At 41.4% G+C, this 20,903-nt stretch overlaps 1 protein-coding gene across 7 annotated transcripts in view; it reads right to left on the bottom strand.

Moving 5' to 3' along the window:
• CRIM1 (cysteine rich transmembrane BMP regulator 1) overlaps positions 1–20,903 on the bottom strand; it is a 307,580-nt gene that overhangs the window by 170,759 nt on the left and 115,918 nt on the right. For 5 of the 7 annotated variants that reach the window (XM_075126992.1, XM_075126987.1, XM_048843698.2 and 2 more), the window contains exons 3-4: positions 16,177–16,419; positions 4,000–4,120 (exon numbers count right to left, since the gene is read on the bottom strand). The exons of 1 other annotated variant lie outside the window; for it this stretch is intronic. In XM_075126992.1, coding sequence (XP_074983093.1) covers positions 4,000–4,120; positions 16,177–16,419 — 364 coding nt within the window. The remainder of the gene's footprint in view (positions 1–3,999; positions 4,121–16,176; positions 16,420–20,903) is intronic. One more of the 7 variants, XM_075126988.1, reaches the window with a different exon arrangement.

Below are 20,903 nucleotides of genomic sequence, written 5' to 3'. Positions count from 1 at the left end.
TGAAAAAAATGTTTGAAGTCATCACCCATGCCTTTTCAAATCCCTTTCTCAACTTATACTTCAAAATCAAGCTCCTTGTTTTTTTACTTTCAAAGACTTCATAATTTTACTCCAGTTTATCTTTTCCTTTCTTGTTATTTTTTTATTCCCCCTGAGGATCCTCATAGCTCCACACCCACCCTCATCCTAGTGGCAGAAGGTTTCAGAGTTAAAATGTAAAGGGTAGTTCAAACACTTTGGAGCTATCATTTCAGGCTGTCTGCAGGCTCAAACCGACACCAGTTACACTGTTTGTATTGAGTGTTCCATTTAAAGCATGGTGTAATCACTTAGGGCTAGTCTACATGGTACATTAGTCCACACCAGTGGGGTGTAAATTGTAATCTGCACCAGTCTATCATGCACTAATGGGCCTGTATAGACAAGACCTTAGAAGAAAAGGAACACTTTGTTTTCTAGGTACCTTTGGCATTTCTTGGTAAAATTCTATATTTTAAGTAATTCCTTCTTGAGAATTCCACAGAAATAAGGTTTTTTTCAAGCTCCTAAAATAACATAATTACATAAATCATACACAAAATTTTGCACATGGATTAAGCCTACAGAAAATCCAAACACAGCATTTTTAAGAAAAACACAATAAAACAAACAAATAAAGAAAGATACTTGGCCTCTTCACCATGGCTCCCAGCAAACCAAAACACAAGCTTAACTCTATCCCTGTAGTTACATCCCACAGACTTCCATGCAAGTTAAGCATGTGTTTTATTAGATTAAGCACTACAACTGTATTATTTCTTTTTGCTAGAAGGGCTGACAGAGTACTGGACTATCTAAGACAACTTCCACTCTTGGATGTTGCCTCCGTGGTTCCACTGTCCAGGCAGGCTCCGCAGCCTCTGCACGTGCTACTTCCCTGATTACAGCCCTTGACAGCATCTCATCCTAGCTGCTTTGGGCACATTAAGCTTCTGTAGCCGGAGTATTAGTCCAATGGATTGAAAAGGTTTTTGAGGCTGGGTCTCTCTCTGGCAAACCTCTACAGGTGCTTCACTAATGAGGCCCTTGTCTTCACAACTTTTTACATATAAGTATTGAAACATGCATCACTGACAACTTGATACACGGGCTACATAAGGTTTTCAGCATGGTGTTCACAAAAAATCGTTTCACTTTATTCGTCTGGTGTTTGTTGTCTAGCAAAACTGACAAACACAGCACAACAGGCACTTGGTTGATTTGCAAGGGGGTCAAATCCTGCCCCATCCCAGACGTGGAGCAGCTGGGGCACTCCTCTATGGAGATTATTGTATAATTCCCCTACACCCAAGGTGGTGATGTTGAAAATAACTGCACAGCAGGTTGACAGACAAGGTGGGTGAGGTAATATCTTTTATTGTACCAACTTCTTTTGGTGCGAGACAAGCTTTCGATCTTACAGAGCTCCTCTTCATGTCTGGGAAATGTACTCAGTGCGTCAAAGTTAAATTCAAGGTGGATTATATTGTTTAGCATAAGTAGTCAACACATATTTCAAGGGACCATTCAAGGTGAAGTGGCCAGTTAACACCCTTCCTGTTGTAGGGGAGAAAGGAAGGAGGGTGTGTAGAGAAAGGCCACTGGAGGGATTATAAGTGGGTTGCAGGTTGTTGTAAGAAGTCAAATCCAGTGTCTATTCAGTCCATGATTTTTCGTATCTAGCAAAGTTACAAATTTCAGTTCCCAGGCTTGTCTTCTGAAAGTGTTATGCATGTTTTCTTTGACGATGAGGACTGACAGAACAGATAGAATGGTCGTGTTGTGAAAAGTGTTCACTCACAGGTGATACCGTGTTTTTATCTTTTATCATTTTCCTGCGTGAGTTTAGTTGAGAGTGTAGTGACTGGTTTTACCCACAGAGTTGTTATTGGGGCATTTAATGCACTGAATGAGGTACACCAAATGCTGTGATAGGCATGTGTAGGACCCATGGATCTTGAAAGATGTGTTGTGAGGGGTGTTGATCACTGTAGCAGTGGAGATATGTCCACAGGTTTTGCATCTATTGTTCTGGTAAAGTCTAGTTTTGCTTTGGTGTGTTCTGGTCTGTGCATAGCAGGTAGGAAGGTTGTTAATAAATAATAATAATACCTGGCTTTTATAGAGCATTTCTCATCACTAGATCTCAAAGGAGGTCAGGTGTCAGCATCCCATTTTACAGATGGGGAAGCTGAGACACAGAAGTGAAATGACTTGCCCAGTAGGCCAATGGTAGTCAAGAACAGAACCCAGATCTCCTGAATCCCAGTCCAGTGCTCTATGTATTATGCCACACAGCCTAAAGGAGCACAGTCCTGTGAATCCACATTTTAATGTGGGCCAAAATCTGTTTGCAATTGTAATAATGTAAATCCAGCATAAGTGCACCATTCAAATTCACACTCTTATAACCAAATTTGGCCATCAGTTTTGAGGCTAGCAAAATAATCAGATATGAAGATAAAATAATTTATTTAAAAAATAACATTTACAAATAATTCATTTCATATTTATTTTAAATGGCTTATCATAGAATCATAGACTTAAGGTCAGAAGGGACCATTATGATCGTCTAGTCTGACCTCCTGCACAGCACAGGCCATGGAATCTCACCCTCCAACTCAGCTTATGAAAGCATAATTAATAAATTTTCCAGAAAATACTTTAAAACAAATTTTTGGTAGACCAATAGTAACTGTACTACAGTCTTCCTCTTCATTTGTGTTTTCACAAGTTTCCTCTAAAAAATGTTATACCTTTTTCTTATTCATTGGCACAATGAGTGAGGCTGGTGTCCCATGGACAGAACAGTACATGGTTACATAATTAAATAATGGATCTTAATATACGTATCTAAGGGTAAGAGTTATGGTTGCTTGTGTAACCTTACCTCTGGCATTTCCTAACTTCTGAGTGGTTCACTTAGTAATCTTAAATTCCCTTAATGCAATTTTTTGTAAGGAGCATTTTTCGTAGAACTTTTGGTGCCAAAATTTTTACAGATTACTCTCTATCCCCACAAAATAAGATTTAATTTTATTTACAATCTCAGAATATGTCTTGGCATATGTCAATGTAGTACGGTATGAGAGCTTGGCTTAATATTGAAAAGATCCTATGTGTAGGGGGAAAATTACCTGCTTTGTGTTTTGGTTTTTTAAACAGAGTTTGATACTGGCTTTTTGAGGGGAAAATTGGTGAGTAGGTTTGGGATCCTGTTTTTCTGGTATCTGTATCAGTATTTTAATGGGATATAACTTGATGCAGACAATATCATATAGTACAGAATTCCAGGAAAATGCCAGGTAACTGTTTTGCATGAACTGTTTGTTCTGAAATACTTTAATATTCTAAAAGGTAGTAAATTGCACCTCATATCTGAACATTTCCAAAAGACAAAAACCTCTGCAGTCTCAGCTCCTGACATCCTCCCTACTTTTGTTTGACCACGGGGTTGTATAGTTAACAATACCTGCATAACTCAGTACACATATAACTTTCATTCATTAATAGGACTGGATTTATTCTTTAACAGCACATATAGGGATGTCCCAAGCACACTACTTCCCCATCATCTGATCAGGGAATTTTTCCACAGTTTCACAAAATGATTTGTCCTTTGTCAACCAAATTCTGACTAGACTGTCAATCTGAAAATTCTGACAGGTATGAAAACAAATTAATACATCTAATAACACTCCATTTTATGTATTTGTGCACATTTGAGAAGAATTTTCAGTTTCAGAAAGTTGATTAGATGTTAGCAGTTTCATAAAAGTGATAATTTAACTTTTTAAATGGTTTCCCCTAACTGGCATAAGATACATATATACTGTGGCCATTGTACTAAACATTCACCACTTCGGTACCTACAGTAACTTCAGTCTCTTCCTACATTTCGGAAGTTGAGAATTTCATGCCACACACTGTATAAAATGAGACATTGAAAAAATATTTAACAAATCAAAACCAGACACAAACCTTGTGGGAAGAGTACAGCAGCCATCAGCTGTCAGCCTGACTTGGGTTTCATAGCTATCCAGTGGACAAACAACTTGTTGAAGGGGAGGGCATTCCACCGTGCTGCAATCCACACTGAAAACTGAAGAGGGAGGAGGAAAAAAAAGAAAAAAATTAAACTTTGTTTTACTCTTGCCACAGAAAGTCTTGTGTGAAAGACACCATGGTGAAGAGCCAACTTATTAACTCTTTATCGAGGTCAGAAAAGTTGCTTCACTAATTAATGTTCTCCAGACAATACTAAAAAATAATGATACTAACTCTGACTTCTGTTGCATCTGCGGGGTCAAGAACTGACTGACCAAATATTACTCAATTAAAAATTAATAAAGCCACCCAGACAACTCTTAAATTCAAGTTTGAAAATTCATACAAAGGGGAATAATCATTACATGAACATGGGTGGTAGGACATTGAGAATACTGAAAGCTGAAAACGCAAATGCCTGACATTTTTGGAGTATAAAAATATATTTAGAAACAGTAGTTTTTTCTAAAAATCTGTATTAAAATAAGAACCTAATAAACCTATATTTTATTTTATTTTATTGGTGAAAAGTGAAGCCTATGTATTGAAAGTTAAAATGTCTGGGGTTAAACTAGTGAAAAAATGAAATAGAGGTACTTATATTTATGCCTGGAAATACCTGATGTCCATCATCAGTTGTATTTTTAATGGACATTCCATCAGGCTGTGATGTTCAGGGGTTTGAACATGACAGATAGTTCAGCTGCCTATTACTGCTGCTTTTCCTCCTTTGGACAAACAAAAATAAACAACTTCTTTTTACGGAGTGTCAGATGAACTGAGGAAGCAAAATGTATGTTGAAAATGTGGTCAGCCCTATAATTTATGGTCAAGAAGTTGAAATCTGCTTTTTCTTAATTAATCCTAAATATACTATGTCTAAGTAAATTTTATTGCAGCCTTACAAAACTGTCATGAAAGTTATCAGTCTAGACAAAAACCTATTTGTTCTTCCTTACTACCAGTATAGTAACGAAAAGCCTAATGAAATTTAGTTGCCTGTTTTTTAAAAAAATGCTCATATAAACGATAAGGTGAGTAGAATTTTACGGTACTGACAATTACACAAAACAACAAGCAATGCTTGATAAAACTGGGTTGGTATCACCTGAAGTGGCTGCTTATAATGGTGTGTGATAATTCATTATTCATAATGCCTTCTTCAATTATAAGAGAACAGACAGTGAGGTTACATTCTAAATGTCTGAAGCTTCATTTTTGCATTCCCTATGGCATGATCTTCAGAAATGTTGAGCACTAACAGCTCCAATTGACTTCAAGGAGCTGCAAGCTCTCAGTCTCAGAAAAAAATGACACCCTGAGTATTTCAAGAAGGATACCTATAAATTGCTGTAATCAAGTTTAATGGACACTTTAAATATTTTGGGGGCAAGTGACTTGCCCCAAGCCACATCTAGCACCAACAGAACTAGGTTTAGAATTCAGAAATTCTTGTCTTCTAGTCCAGTGCTTAAACTATTAACTTGCATAGTATCCACATGGCTATTCGTTGTAATGGAAATTCAGAATGTATTTCCAATTTATGTGGGGAACAAATGGAAGTAGAAGCTTTAAGCCACTATAAATAACCAGCACAACAGCCAGCCACATATAAGCAGAATTTTATTGACAAATACACAGAATTAGCTACACAGTATGGAGTTAAACAATCTACAGAAATCTTTAAAATATGATAAATTCTGAATGTAAAGGAAAAAATTCCATTTACTAATCTACGCTTAATTACAGCATTACAGGATGAACTTATAAAACTACAATTCACCTCAAAGTTTGCATATCACTTTGTAATACAGACAGTAAGATACCGGTCAGATTTTTTTGAATATCTTTAACATTAAGAATATTTTTTTAAAAAAGCAGAGTTATCACTCAAATTAAACGTTTTAGGTATTTTAATTAATCATATGTTTATTTCTTCCACTACAATACTAATGGTTGACTTTCCAATGTATCCAATAAGAACCTAAATTTAATCATTTTGTCCCATAATAGCTAATGTAAAATGATGATATTTCTCTGTTTCTGTTACACTAAACAACAATCAGTGTCCAATATCTTGGTCTTCAACTAGCCATATTTCACTGTTCTGGCTTCAGGACTTCACAAGTTGTGTAATTTCCTGAAGTCCAGCAGCCACTGAGCTATTCCAAGAAGCTTTTCCACCTCAAAAATGGTCACAAAATCTTCCCATATCGATCACATTCATGGAGAAGGAAAATAGGGAATTCACAAAGCAATGACTTCACCCAGCACTTCTGAGAATCCTTTCTGGCTAACTGGTTTTCATGTCTTTCAATGGCTACAGCAAATTGGTGCATCTCCCATACATTCCATTAGCACAGCTAAGGGGAAGAAAAAGGTCTTATACTCTGGGAGCACTCTACAGTATTTGAAAAAGTCAAATGTCACAGCTGAGGGACATGGCAGGATTCCAAAGGAATACACTCAAATGGTCTGACTCCTTCCTGGAGAGACTCATCCAGTGGTAATGATGGGAAACAGCACTTCCACCATCTCTGCACCTATGGAGTTTCTCAAATACCAACCCCCTTTGTTACTATTCAATATTCTCATGCAACAACTAGGAGGTAAGACATAATAGGCACAAGTGCCAACAGTATGCAGATGACACTCAGTTCTATCTATCCTTCAAAATATACATTACCACAACTGTCAGCCAGTGAGTTCAGTGTTTTGCCAAGATCAGCTCATGGATTGAATAAGAGTCGCTTGAAGCTAAAGGTGAGTTAAATGGACGTTATGCTTATTGGTAGAAGAAAACACTAAGAAATGTGGAGATATAGTGAAGTCTCCTGTAGCTGAAGATACTCAAACACAACTGGCCAAGTCAGTCCACAGTTTAAGAGCGCTCCTGGATTCCTTGCTGACATTAAACCCTCAGACAGCAGCACCCACAAGAGTTTCTCAAGATGTTCTGTCCTGATGGGTCCTCCATGTTAGGCACATGTGCACCCATGCACCTTTAACAAGACATTTTTCTTCAGCAGTGCCTGTTGACCTGTGGCTGAGACCTACACACCCTCATGTTTTGGACCGAGGTTATATAGGGAGAGGCAGACCCACCATCATTTCAGCTCCTTCTCAACAACAAAGTCTAATCGCAAGAACTCAGAAGCAGAGGGGAAGGAGGATGGATAGTGGAGAATGCACAGGGACAAAACATCTCAAAACTCCAGTTACTATATACGAAGGTGAGTTACTTCTTCTTCAAGTGATTGTCCCACGTTAGAGGACTCCTGAACAGTACCCAAATTATGGAGGATGGTGCTGAAGAGAGAAGTTCAGAATGGTTAGGAGAGTCTCACCAACAGCAGCATCTGATTTGGAGGCATGAATGACAGCATAATGCCATGAAAGCAGTGAGCATTAACAACTAAGGTGGCGGCCTTGCAAATGTCTAAAAGAGATGTATTTTTGAGCAGTGCTACATAAATGGTTGAGCTCTGGTGGAATGAGCCATCACTCTAGTCACAGGGTGCACCCCAGCGCTTCTTAACGTGCTAAAATGCATCCTGAAACCCATTTAGGTAGTCTTTGTAGGGAAAGAGAATGTCTCCATTGCAGAGAAACTGAAAGGACTAAGTCGAGGAGAGGATCTGAAGGGTTTGGTCCCATTGAGCTAGAAGGCAAAGGCTCTTATGTCTAGAGTATTAAGACTGACCTCTTCCCATGAAGAAACTTGAGGACTGGGGTGAAAAAATGGAATTTGAATGTCCTGGTTGAGGTGAAAATCTGAAGAGACTTTAGGTAGGATGGAGGATGAAGAGATATTTTGTCTCAGTAGAACACAGTGTATGATAGATCAGCTACAAGCACTCTCAGCTCAATTATTGTTCTGTCTGAAGTCATGGCTACAAAAAACACAGTTTTGTTGGATAAGCGAAGAAGGAAATAGCTCACCAAGGGCTCAAAGGGTGGTTTTCTCAAGGCACTGAACTAAATTAAGGTGCCAAGGTACAGTGGGTTGTCTTACATGAGGGAAGAGGTTGGTTACTCCCTTTAAGAATCTTTTAGTGGTAGTGTTTGTAAAAACTGATGACCTTGGGCTGATTGGTGAAAGCTGCAGGGGCAGCTAAGTGGACTTTAACAGAGATGAATGATAAGTGTAGGCTTTTCAAAATTTAACAGATAATCAAGTCTGATGGAGAAGTGGGCCTCAAAAGGAGACAACGACCACTGTGTGCATCAAAGCTGAAAAGCTTTCCACTTTTGAAGGTATGTTTTCCTTGTGGTGGGTTTCCTACTGTTTCGCAGCACAGACTGTACCTTGAGAGAACAACCTTGCTTCAAGTCCAAGAGCTATCAAGGAGCCATGAATAGAGGTGTAAGAGTGAGACTGTCTGCCTGACTCCTGTGTCATAAGGTCGGGCACCAAAGAAGAGATAAGAGGTGGCCTCAGATATATCAGGTCTGGGAACCATACCTGTCTCAGCCATGTTGGAGCTATGAGGACAAGTACTGCTCTCTCATGTTTCAGCTTGTTCAGGACGCTGAAGAGCAATGGCGTTGGAGAGTAGACATACAGACAAACCAAGGCCAAAGAATAAGGTGGGCATCTCCCAAGGAGTTCTGAGTCCCGCCTTCATCAGAAGCGATAGCATTTTGTGCTTCAAGCTGTTGCAAATAGATCTATTGCTGGGGGGATCTGCGTGAGACATCTTGCAAAAGACAGGATTGCTCAACTCGTACTCATGATCCTGGCAAAAATACTTGTTTCAAGTGTTTCCTATCTTGTACAACCTCCTCCTGCACTCCCAGAGATGTGGCAACCCTTCTCATAAGGTCCTGAAACACTTTACACTCTTCTGGAGGAGATTTTAATTTCAGGCCTCATCAGAAGATGATGAAATATGGCAAGGGAGGCACCTACAGGTTCCCGCATTGTTGGAGACTACAGACGAAGGGGAGACAAAGATGATGTGGGATGATAGAGTCTTCCCTAAAGATCCCTGCTATGGATGAAGGCAACCTCCTTCTAGACTGGGACTTTAGGAGATCTTGAAAATCTCAGAGCAGTCAGTCCAAGATGACCAGTAAAGGCCATGGGGGGAGTATTCTACCCTTTGAACTGCCACAAGTGGTGGGCCCCATTCTGAGGATTCCTTGTAAGAATACCAGACATGATTTTTAGATTCGGTATCCCTGGAATGAGGTCCGTGAGATGACCTAAAAGACCTTGGAAGGGAAATTGGTCTCTCGTGGTCCGAGTCTGAAGAGGAGATACAATTCTCCTCAGTAAATGGAGGAGCAGTTCCAGTTGGTGTTTGGAGTTTCACTGTTAGAGAAAACTGGTACTGCCCTAATGTCACTGACATAAAAGCAGCATTGAAGTGAGGTAGCAGCAGTGGGCAAGGCGGCTAAAATGCCAACAAACAGGTTGGTGTTGAGGGAACCGGTCAATGTCCAAAACGAAGAAGCTAAGGAAAGCCATGCTGGAATCATCAACAGTGCAGAGACCAACACCATCAGTGCTAGTTGGTGTAACAAAGAAAAGTCTGGTACTGGCAGACACACTAGGTCCCTCACTGCACAGAAGCCCTGTGGAGTTAACAGTACTGGGAAGGAAGGACCCAGTAATTATGAAGACACCACTCTTGATGGTCCTGGAGGAACAGGAGTCCACGATGCCACATCTGATGAGCATTGGTGCCTGAGACCAGACCTCAACTTGATATCACAGAGCTTTCTTTGTGATGCAAAGAATGGGACTTTGACCGTTTCTGAGATTTGGAGGAGGAGGATGGCTTGGAGTGCTCTGAGATGGCTATCGAGGACAATGAGAAGGGGAGTTTCATTCTCGATTTGGGCTTTGGAGCTGGGGCGGGTGCTCTTCATGGACAAAAAGTCTGCCTTCTCGTGATTGGGATCCAGTTCTAAAGAGGAACACATTTCCTCCTCTGAAAGGTAGACTTAGAGGTGAAAATCCCTCGTTTATTTGTGCTGATAGGAAAAGAGGTACAAATCAAACCTATCCCTAATCTAGACAATACAAACAGCTTTTGTGTCTGTCCATAACAGCGACCATGGCACACTGCTTAAGCCCTGGGAATTTTTTCATGTTAAATCCACCAGATCTTGAACTATACTATTTAACTATACTAAAAATAAACTAGAATTAAAAACCATATACAGTAAGATGAACTCTTTGCAGACACTGAAAAACCAAAGCTAAACAGCTATGGGAAGCTCCAACTCTTGCCCTGGGTGGTGAGAAGGAATGGAGAGGGAAGCCCCTTTTATGCCCTTGGGTTGACACACACGGAAAGCATGGACATTGCCTAATGGTATTACTGGCAAAAGTTTCCGACTCAAGTGCATTGGGAGCATATGCATCTACAATGGAATGTATATGTACACAATCACTTGAAGGAGAACTTCTGAGGTACAAATACAGGGCAGCGTACATTATAAGGAACAGGAGTTCAGAGATAAGTGAAAAAAATAATTATAGGCATAGAAAGACTACTGTATAAAAAGATACAGAGTACAGTGAAACTGTTCAAAGAGGAGATAAATAAAAGGTGAAGGGATAGTCTCTAGGAGAATAGTCCTGTGGTTAACACCTTGAGCTGGACTCCAAAGATCTGGGTTCAATTCCTGACTCTACCACAGAGTGCAACTTTGGGTAAAGCACTTTCGCTCCCTCTCAGCACCCCCTCTATGAAAGAGGATAACACTTTGACCCTTTTATCACCTTGTCTATTTAAGTTTTAAGCTCTTTAGGTCAGGGACTCTCTCTTCTTATGTGCCTATACAGTATCCAGCACAATGGGGAGCTATTCTTGCCATTCTACTCCAGTACAACCTATGAGAAATCACACATTTTAAGCTCAGAAGGGACCATTATGATAATCTAGATTGGCCTCTTAATAAAGATAGAAATTCAACATAATGAATAGTATACAGAACACAAAATCAGGCTCTTCACAAGGGGACATTCAATAAAACTGAAAGGCAAAAATTTGAAATTGATAGAAGAAAACATTTACTTTTTTATTTAACATGTAATTAACCTGTGAAACTCTGCCACTAGCTGGTATTGAAGCCAAGACCTTAGAAATCAAGAAAGGATTAGACATTTATAGGGATAATGAAAAAAAAACTATAGTATATTAAATACGAGAAAAAAAATGAGAAGGAAGATATACCCTCATTTTAAAAAAAACCAACATGTCCACTGTGGGGTTTCTTCCACAGCTTCTGGTACTGGCCACTGTCAGCAACAGGATACTGGACTACAGGGACCACTGGTCTGATCTAGCATTGATTCTATCAATATAGGCATGTGTGTACCAAGTATAGCACAGCAACAACAGACCTGATGCCTTTGTGACAGTGAGGTCTACTTTTACCCCCAAATCTCCTACTGTTTTTGTATAGATTGTTAGTGCACATTGTGTTGTTTCTGTAAATGTAACTTCCAGAATCTTTTAATGTCAGGTCCCTCTGAAAATCCCCAAACTATAGGCCCCATACAATTTCCATTTGAAATACACAATCACTTATCAGCACGTGTAAGCCACAAAGAAATAAAGTATCTGCCCTATACTGAATATATTTTGCCCATCTATCACAACAATGGTTTGGTCATTTCCCTGTTCGTAAGTCTTGTATTGATGTATTTGGCCTCACCTAGCAGTTTCCTCTGTGATTGCCTACCCTGTCAAATAGTGACAGGGTCATAGAATTTAAGGCTCGAGAGACCACTAGATTATCTGGTCTGACCTCCTTTATAGCAGAGACCACCACCACCACCCACACACTAACCCAACAACTGAAATGAGACCAAAGTATTACAATACACAAAAGACTAGACTATTATGAGCAACAGCAGAGAATAGAAGGGCCCGAGGTACACCAATGCCTGAGGACCCTGCACAAGCAGGGAAATGATTAAGTGAGATATACCCAGATAATCCTAGTTTTAGCCAATGATTTTAATTTATTGTATAATGCTATGTTCTATGTAACCATTGTATACTAAATAGAGTTAAATTGTAGGATTATAGAAGTATAAGGACTTGTTTACACTACAAAATTAGGTCAACTTAATTTAGGTCAACCTACAGCCACTGCAGTAATTCAATTGGCTGTTGGTGTCTACACTACCCTCCTTCTGCCTGTGAAATGCATCCTCACCAGAAGCACTTAAACCAACTGAAGTGGGGCACTGTGGGGCACTGACAGCCAAATGTGGGGCACTGATAGCTACACGGGGCTCACAGCTGAAGCCCGCGATCCACCCTGGGTTGACAGCCCCAGCTGTGAGCCCCACACAAGCTCAATTTCACAGCACAGAGCCTAGCAAGAGTGAAATTGACATTCTTGCCAATTTCATTCTGCCATTGTCTCTGCTCAGAGCAGTCCCACTCTGACAGCTCTGGGAGCCCAGGCTCTCAGGGCCCAGCAGCTGGGCTCAGAAAAGGGAGCCTTGACAGCAGTGGGGCTCCCAGCAAGGAAAGGAGAGCCAAGGCAGCAGACTGCTGGGAGCAAGTAGCCGGGAACCAGGCAACCAGGCTCTAGTTGGAGCCCCACACTTGCCTTGGGGTGACAGCCCCAGTGAACCAAGTGCAGATTTCACAGTAGGAAACCTACTAGCCTTTCTTGTCAATTTCACAGCTCCACACTGGAGCTGTGAAATTGACAAGAATTTTAATCAACAGCCAAAGTAAGTAACGCAATGTCTACATGGACACTGTGTTGTCCTAAATATACCGAGATAAGCCCTACATCTCTTGTGGAAATGGCGTTATGCCGGTGTAGTAGGGCACTTACATCAGCGGGAGCAAGACTCTAGTATAGACACTGACATAGTTAGGTCGACATAAGTTAGATCAACCTAACTCTGTAGTGAGAACCAAGCCTGAGACTGATCAGTAGTTAGAAGGGATGATTATGTATTGGGTATCTAAGTACGGAGGGCTGAAGTGCAAGACCTCCAGGCAAAGGCCTATAAGATTTTAGCTTAGCTATTTTAGGCCTTAGAGATAAGAAATATTGACATAAGTAAGTGACCAAAGAATAACCTATACCATAAGATTATGGGAAAAGATGTACCAAGAGGTGAAATCGTGAAAAATTAGAAAGATTAATTTAAGATGGCAAAAATGCTGTAGAGTCACATTTCTCTCCAACATTTGCCTTAACCACAGGGTACAGGTTTTGCATCAATGCTAATGAGAATAAAAGGAACTATACACAACCTATAGAAAACGGGGTACCTCAAGTTTTGGGGACACCAGACCAATAAGGAAAAAGAGGGCTGACACTTTCCTATACAACTGCAGAGCACAGGTATAGTCAAAAAAAATCACATTATAAAAAGGGGGTGCCCAGATTGGGAAAACTCAGCTCCCTATGGGAAACTCCAGCAGGAACTATCCCTCTGCTGATGACCAATCCATGAAAGACCCATCAGACCCTAAAAGTAACTAGGAGGATGTGAGTATGACTGTAGCTAGAATTTGTGGGTGGATATATGTAGGATTTATATATGCTGTGATACTCATAACTGTGCTGGTAACTTTAATAAAACTGATGAGATATTAACACTTGTTCTTGTGATTGTATATGCTACTTTCCTTGGCCTCCATGTGCTCCTATGTGCTCTAGATTTGAAACAACAGGCAGAGGTAACTCTGTTGAATTTGATACTGTAGACACCAGAGCTGAAACCACAGCTATTGTAATACAAGATCATTAAACTTACTTTAAAAAAAAAAATAAAAGGCTACATAGCAAATGACGCACACTCACCTGCTGCACAAGAAAGCGAAAACCCACAGAGCTCACTGCAAATCTAATCTGGGGGGAAATTTCTTCCCGACCACTCATAAGACAATTAATTAGACCCTGAGCATGCGAGCAAGAACTGGCCAGCCACAGACCCAAGAAAGAAAATGCACAGTGCCACCTCAGAGCCCTGGCCCACCCTTCCAATGTCCCATCTGTAGCCATGACCATCTCCTGATTATTCAGAGGAAGGACATTAAAAACAAACCCACTCAGAATACGAGGCGGGGAGGGAGGGAATCCCCTCCTGACCTGTCGGTGGCTGGCTGAAACCCTAAAGCACGAGCTTTAGGATCACAGGACATAGACTAGAAGTGAGCCCCAGGGCTGTTGAGCCTATTCCAAGTACTGATGATGCAGGGTGCTGAGTTTCACCTTTGATTTCAATGGGAGTAGCACCTCACAAGTGAGAGTTATTTGTGTGTTCACACGAAGTGGGAAATGGACAAAGGTTGAACATGTTGCCCAGCTCTCTGAGTGTTCCTTTGACTCATATGTAATGATTGTGTACTTCTTTTACGTTTGCTAGATCCTCATTTTATAGCCTCTGAAAATCTTCACACTTAGGAAGTATCTTTCTTACCCCTTGCTATATACAGAATCATGGACTCGTAGGACTGGAAGGGACCTCGAGAGGGTACCTAGTCCAGATCCTTACACTCAAGGCAGAACTAAGTATAAGAACATCCCTGACACATGTTTGTCTAAACTCTCTTAAAAAATCTCCAATGATGGAGATTCCACAACCTCCCTAGGAAATTTATTCCAGTGCTTAACCACCCTGACAGTTAGGAATTTTTTCCTAATGTCCAACCTAAATCACCCTTGCTGCAATTTAAGTCCATTGCTTCTTGTCCTATCCTCAGAGGTTAAAAGAGAACAATTTTTCTCCCTCCTCCTTGTAACAACCTTTTATGTATTTGAAAACTTATATCTCCTTTCAGTGTTCTCCTCTCCAGACTAAACAAACCCATTTCCCCTCCCTCCCCCCATCTTCTCTTATAGGTCATGTTTTCTAGACCTTTAAATCTTTTTTGTTGTTTTTCTCTGCACTTTCTTCAGTTTGTCCACATCTTTCTTGAAATGTGGCACCCAGAACGGGAGACAATACTCCAGTTGAGGCCTAATCAACGTGGAGTAGAGCAGAAGAATTATTTCTTGCGTCTTGCTTACAACACTCCTGCTAATACGTCCCAGATTGATGTTTGCTTTTTTTGCAAGTGTTACACTGTTGACTCATATTTAGTTTGTAATCAATGACCCCCAGATCCTTTTCTGCAGTACCCCTTCCTAAGCAGTCATTTCCCATTTTGTGTGTGCAATTGATTGTTCCTTCCTTCCTAAGTGGAGTACTTCGCATTTGTCCTTATTGAATTTCATCCTATTTACTTCAGACCATTTCTCCAGTTTGTCCAGATCGTTTTGAATTTTAATCTTATGTTCCAAAACTCTCGCAACCCCTCCCAGCTTGGTATTGTCCGCAAACTTTATAAGTGTACTCCCTATACCATTATCTAAATCATTGTCGAAGATATTTACCAGAATTGGACTCAGAACTGATTCCTGTGGGACCCCACTCAATTTGCCCTTCCAGCATGAATGTGAACCACTGATAACTACTCTGTGGGAATGGTTTTCCAAGTTATGCACCCACCTTATAGTAGCTCCATCTAGGTTGTATTTCCCTCGTTTGTTTATGAGAAGGTCATGTGAGACAGTATCAAAAGCCTTACTAAAGTCAAGATTATCACATCTACCGCTTCCCCACATCCACAAGGCTTTTTACCCTGTCAAAGACAGCTATTAGGTTTGGTTCTTGACAAATCCATGCTGACTGTTACTTGTCACCTTATTCTCTTCCAGCTGTCTGCAAATTGATGGCTTAATTAAATAGTAAGTGCAGTCCTCCCAGTAAGAAAGGAACTTCTTGGAAGTTGCACATGTTCCGCTTACCCTGAATATCAGATAAGTTGTTTTTGCAAAAATATCTATGGTCGTATACACTACCCTCTCTTATAGCCCCCTGCCCCCATTTAAGTTTATCTCAGCCAAGAAAAATATTTGTTTAAATAAGTTTTGGGGGGTTTTAAATGAATGTTGTTCCAGTGATGTGCAGTACACAGCTATTGATGATAATAATACCTGTAATAGGATATTCAGAAGATTTTACATTGCTTACAGTGTAGACTGTACTGGAAATTATTTTATTATACATTGTGCTTCTTAGAGACAGGTGACGGGGAAAATTTCAACATAAAAAATGGCACCCATTTTTACCTGGTTTACATTCGTAGAGATCACAGCACTCCCCTGGCTTCCCTGATGCTTTAGAAACCAATATATTCAAGTAGCCTGGCTGGCAAACTTTCCTCAAGCAACCTGCAGGGTTGCACACACAGCGGCTTGGAAGTGGACAGCATTCCCCTGGAGGAGCATAACCTTCAATCAAAATGGAATCTTCTGGACAGCGAGGAGAAAACTGGACCTCACAGCGGGCCTTGGAGCAGTCAGGTTTCTCTTCTGAAAAGGAGAGAGAAATCAGCATACTGCGTATGTCAGTAAAACACTGTCCGGATGTTTAAGCTCCACAACACTCCTTTGACAAGCCTGGAGGCTATTACCCTTGCAGGTGATGTGCCACAAGAAAAATAAGGATTGGCTAACATCAACCAAGCTTAACAGCAGCACTGGGATCTACCAAAGTAGTAATATAGATAGAGAGAAGATGATAAATGTATGTTCAATATATTTTACTAAAACTTTATTTGCCTTTATTAAAATTCTTTAGTACTGCAGAATGTAGTGAAGCTAAATGTTTATTTGGCTCTGCTTTAAAAAAAAATACAACCCCCCCCCTCTCTCTCTAACTATAGATGAACCTGGTAAAAATGCCTGGCTTTAATGTTGTCTAAGTCTTTCCATACTAAAAACTGGTATTCAGTAAAATTTCAGCTGTTTGAACCGAAATTTCCCATGCTGGTGTCTGTCTCAGGTTAATTTTTAAGTTTCAGCAAAAACAGTTCAGCTATTTCCAAGAATGAGATAGGGAAAATTTTAAAAAATTTGTACAAACTGTTTCATTAAGAAGCTCTGAAGCCTACATGCTTTGGAGCAGAGACCTGAAATCTGGCTGGGGGAAGAGGGGTCATTCTGGTATCAGGGATGTGCCTTTTGCTGTCCCCATGAAAATCCACTCACATTTAGCCAAGTTATAAGCCTCCAAAAAACAGCAATTCATAAATGTTCAGAAGAGACTTGTAGAGTTTGGCAGCTATGTTCTCTGAAGATTCCTTCTGCATTAGGCCTGCTTCCACCCAGGGCTGCAGTACATGAGAAGGACTCGTCCTGCATCCACTCTTCCTAACACAGCTAGGGCCATGGAGACCCTCCTGCACCTGCAGCAGTACCCCTGCTAGTGCCCAGGAAGAGGAAGCGGCCTCACTGGAATGCAGAGAGGTGAGAGGCAGAAGGCACAGACAATCTTGGAAGGTGAGGTAGGGAAAAATGTGGGGTTGAGGGGGTAACAAAAAGCTAGAGGAAATGGGCTAGAAAGGAGACAAATACAAGCTTGGTAGGGGAAAGTGAATGGCTGAAAAAGGTTATGAGGGTAGAGGAGTAAGACAAAGATAGACTGTGAGCGCTCCTAGGGGCAAGCTGGGTGGATACAGACGGGTCTTTAACCAGTAGCGCACACTCCTTTCCCAAAACCTGGGAAGCAAAGATTCCAGAGTCTCAACATTTTTCTGCTGTCTAGAAAATAATGAAACCCACTGACAAAGCCTGCATCTCACCCACCTGTAATGACTGGTCTACAAAGAGACTAACAGCCTGCTACTTAGATCAGTTATTCCATTAACTCTAGCGGAAGAAGTCTATACTGTGAATCCAACTTTGCTGATGACTCAGTTTCATTCCAGATACTGGTATTTCAGTGGGTTTTTTAAATTGAAACTAGCCAATTATATATTTAACAGTACATTGAAAGAAAGTTATGGTTACATGGGATAGTAGTATTTCCTGACTTTTGAGATTTCAGCCTCTCTTCCTGCTCCCCCATATGGCATCTAGGAGGCCCTGTCCTTAGGGAAGGTCTGAACCTCCTTTTCCTGCTCCCACATTGGATCCAGGGGGATCCTTGCCCTACTCAAAGGTCTGGGCCATTCTCTCAGTCCCCCTCACATGAGCTGGATTCTGTGGGACCCTACCCCCTCAGGATGTCTAAGCCCTTCTTCCCCTCCAACCCCAATGTAGAATCTGGGGGGTCCTTGCCTTCTGGGTGGATCTGAACCCCTCTCTCTATATTCTGTTCATGTGACAGGATCCAGGGAGAGGCTGTCCCTGTGGGATATCTGAGCCTCTTCCCTACACCCAACATAAGCCAGGATATGGCCCTGTAACTCTGAGGGGGACTGTCCAGGGGGGTTCCCAAGATACAGCCCCCTGGGGGAAAAAAACAAACAGTTTTTCTTAAAGTTTACAGATTCATCTGTTTTTGTGCAAATCTGGCTCCCAACATGCTAAATGGTTAATGGGACTGGTCACTGAGGAGGAGGGTACATGTTGGAGGATGGTGGAGGAGGTGGGTGATTTGCAGGCTGGGTCTTCTTCAGATGCTCAAAGTTACTGAAACCATCGTGAAATAAAACTGTCAAGATTTGGGGGCCTAGATTATGCTGAGATTTCCCTTAGTGGCCCTGGGAACAACTTCAAACATTTCAAAGCATGACCATTATCCCTATGTCACTGTAACAAAGTATACCAGGTGCGAGGAAGCACTTGGAAATTTCAGAACAACCTAATGGCCTAAGTGGAAAGAACAGTAGACTAGGACTCAGAAAATCTGGGCTCTATTCCCAGCTCTGCTACTGATCTTCCAGGTGACACTAGCCAAGTCACTTCACCTATCTGTGCCTCATTTTCCCTATCAGTATAATGGGGATGATGTTTTCCTCCTTAGTAAAATGCTCTGAGATCTACTGCTGAAGAGTGCTATGTAAGAGCTCGGTATTATTATAATTATCTGCCCATATAATCTCAACTGCAAATCTTCGAGATAAATACAACTGCCTAAATAAGCACTTACTTCTACTAACACCATTTCTCTTTGCGATTAAAAAAAATTGATTCATGCAGAGTTAAGGTTGTTGCCCACTGATATCTCATGCCCTTTCAGAATGTTAAATTCTGCAAAACTCAAACTTCCGAAAACAAGGAAATACAGAGTTAAGGTGTACAGCCACTGAATCGTTATCATCTTTGAATGATGCCTCAATATGCTCATAATGAACTTCCTCACACACTGCCTGTGCACTGTACCCTACAGGAGCTACCTTACTTACCCAAAACTCAAAAACTTAACCTAATCCACAGAAAGAAGACCACATCTGCAACCCTTTCATCTGTATGCACCCGATGCCATCTATACTTTCACTTTCCCTTCATTACACCCACAGACCATACTCAGTTCCATAATCTCCATGGCAAGATACACATACACCCTCCTCCCCCTCTCAGATTACCTCATATCACAATCACAGCTCTGCCAAATTGCTCCAACTAATCCCTCTGTAGTGGGGTGGCTTCCCCACTCCGGCAGAACAGGGGATAAAAGCAGCCCTGGAGAGGGCTGCAGCTGGGAAAAGCTAGGCTGAGTGGGGAAGCAGTCACAGCTGGGGCCATGCCCAATTAGGCCACAGCTGGCACTATAAAAGGGTTGTGAGCCAGAAGCTCAAGGGAGTCTCACTCTAGCCCTAGAGTGGGAAGGGCTAGCTGCCGCAGCGCAGCGCAAGCCTGGTAAACCCCCAGGCTGCAGGCCTTGAGGAAAGCCTATGAAAAGGTCCTGGGGCAGTAGAGGGGCAGCCTGAGACTAGGCAAAGGCAGCAGGTCCTAACCCCTTGCCAATGATGAGTGGCCATGAGAGACTGCAGTCTGCCCCAGTGAGCGGGGGCAAGATGATGACTGGCAGTAACCACTGAGGCAAGGTGGGTTTAGAGGGTTGGGGGTTCCCCTGGGAAGGGAGACCCAGAGTGTGGGGGTACTGCTGGGGCAGAACCCCAAAGTTAAAGGGCACCGGGGTCCAGGAGGGACACAGGGCCTGAGGCAGGCGAGACATGGGCCAGCAGGGGGCACTCCAAGGCTGAAAAGAGCTAATTCCCAGATGACCAGCAGGAGGCTCCACTCTGGTGAGTCCTCGCTTCGCTACACTGCCATCATTCAATACAGCTACATACAATACAGTGAACACAGCTGGTATGTATGCAGATAATCCCCAGAGACTATTACCAGCTTCAGGAGGTAAGACTGGATAGGAATGTATTGTAACTCTTCATTTCCTGGTTTTCAGAAGTTTGAGATACTATGAGGTAACATTAACTAACTCTGTGTTAGTGTTTTGTCTGTGAATAGTGAAAGATAAACAAGCTTGTAATACAGCCTAAATCATGTAAATGAACAGTTTGATATAGGTGCTGGAAATAGGGATGCTAGGGGGACAGCTGAACCCCCTGGCCTGAAGTGTTTTCCATCATATACAGGGTTTACAGTTTGGTTCAAAGCTCTCAGCACCTCCACTATCCAAACTATCCCTGCACCCCTGTAGTTCAATGTATATATTCTTTCCCAAGGTTCCACAAAAGTCACTTCCATTCTGCTCTCTCTGTCCTCACCTTTTTATCTTTATCTTTATTCTTTTCCTTTTTAACAAACACCCTGGCTACAGGCTGCCCTTGAAGCTTTAGAAAATTCTCTTCCATTTGTGGATTCAGAGAACACTAGTATTTCTCTGAAAAAACTACAGTTAATTCAATAGGCTTGAAACATTTTATAAACTACTTTACCTTTCCTTTATCAGCAACAATGCAATGCAAGTAGAAATAATTGTATCAGCGAACCTGAAGACTCAACTGGGTTTTACCAGATGCCAAAGAAGATGAAAAAAGATGACTGGAGAATAGAGGAAACCTGACGGATAACCAGATATACAGTTTAACTGGTACGACTAACTG

This window comes from Caretta caretta, chromosome 3, assembly GCF_965140235.1.
Source record: "Caretta caretta isolate rCarCar2 chromosome 3, rCarCar1.hap1, whole genome shotgun sequence".
Taxonomy (NCBI): domain Eukaryota; kingdom Metazoa; phylum Chordata; order Testudines; family Cheloniidae; genus Caretta; species Caretta caretta.
This window is presented reverse-complemented; position numbering and strand designations above follow the sequence as displayed.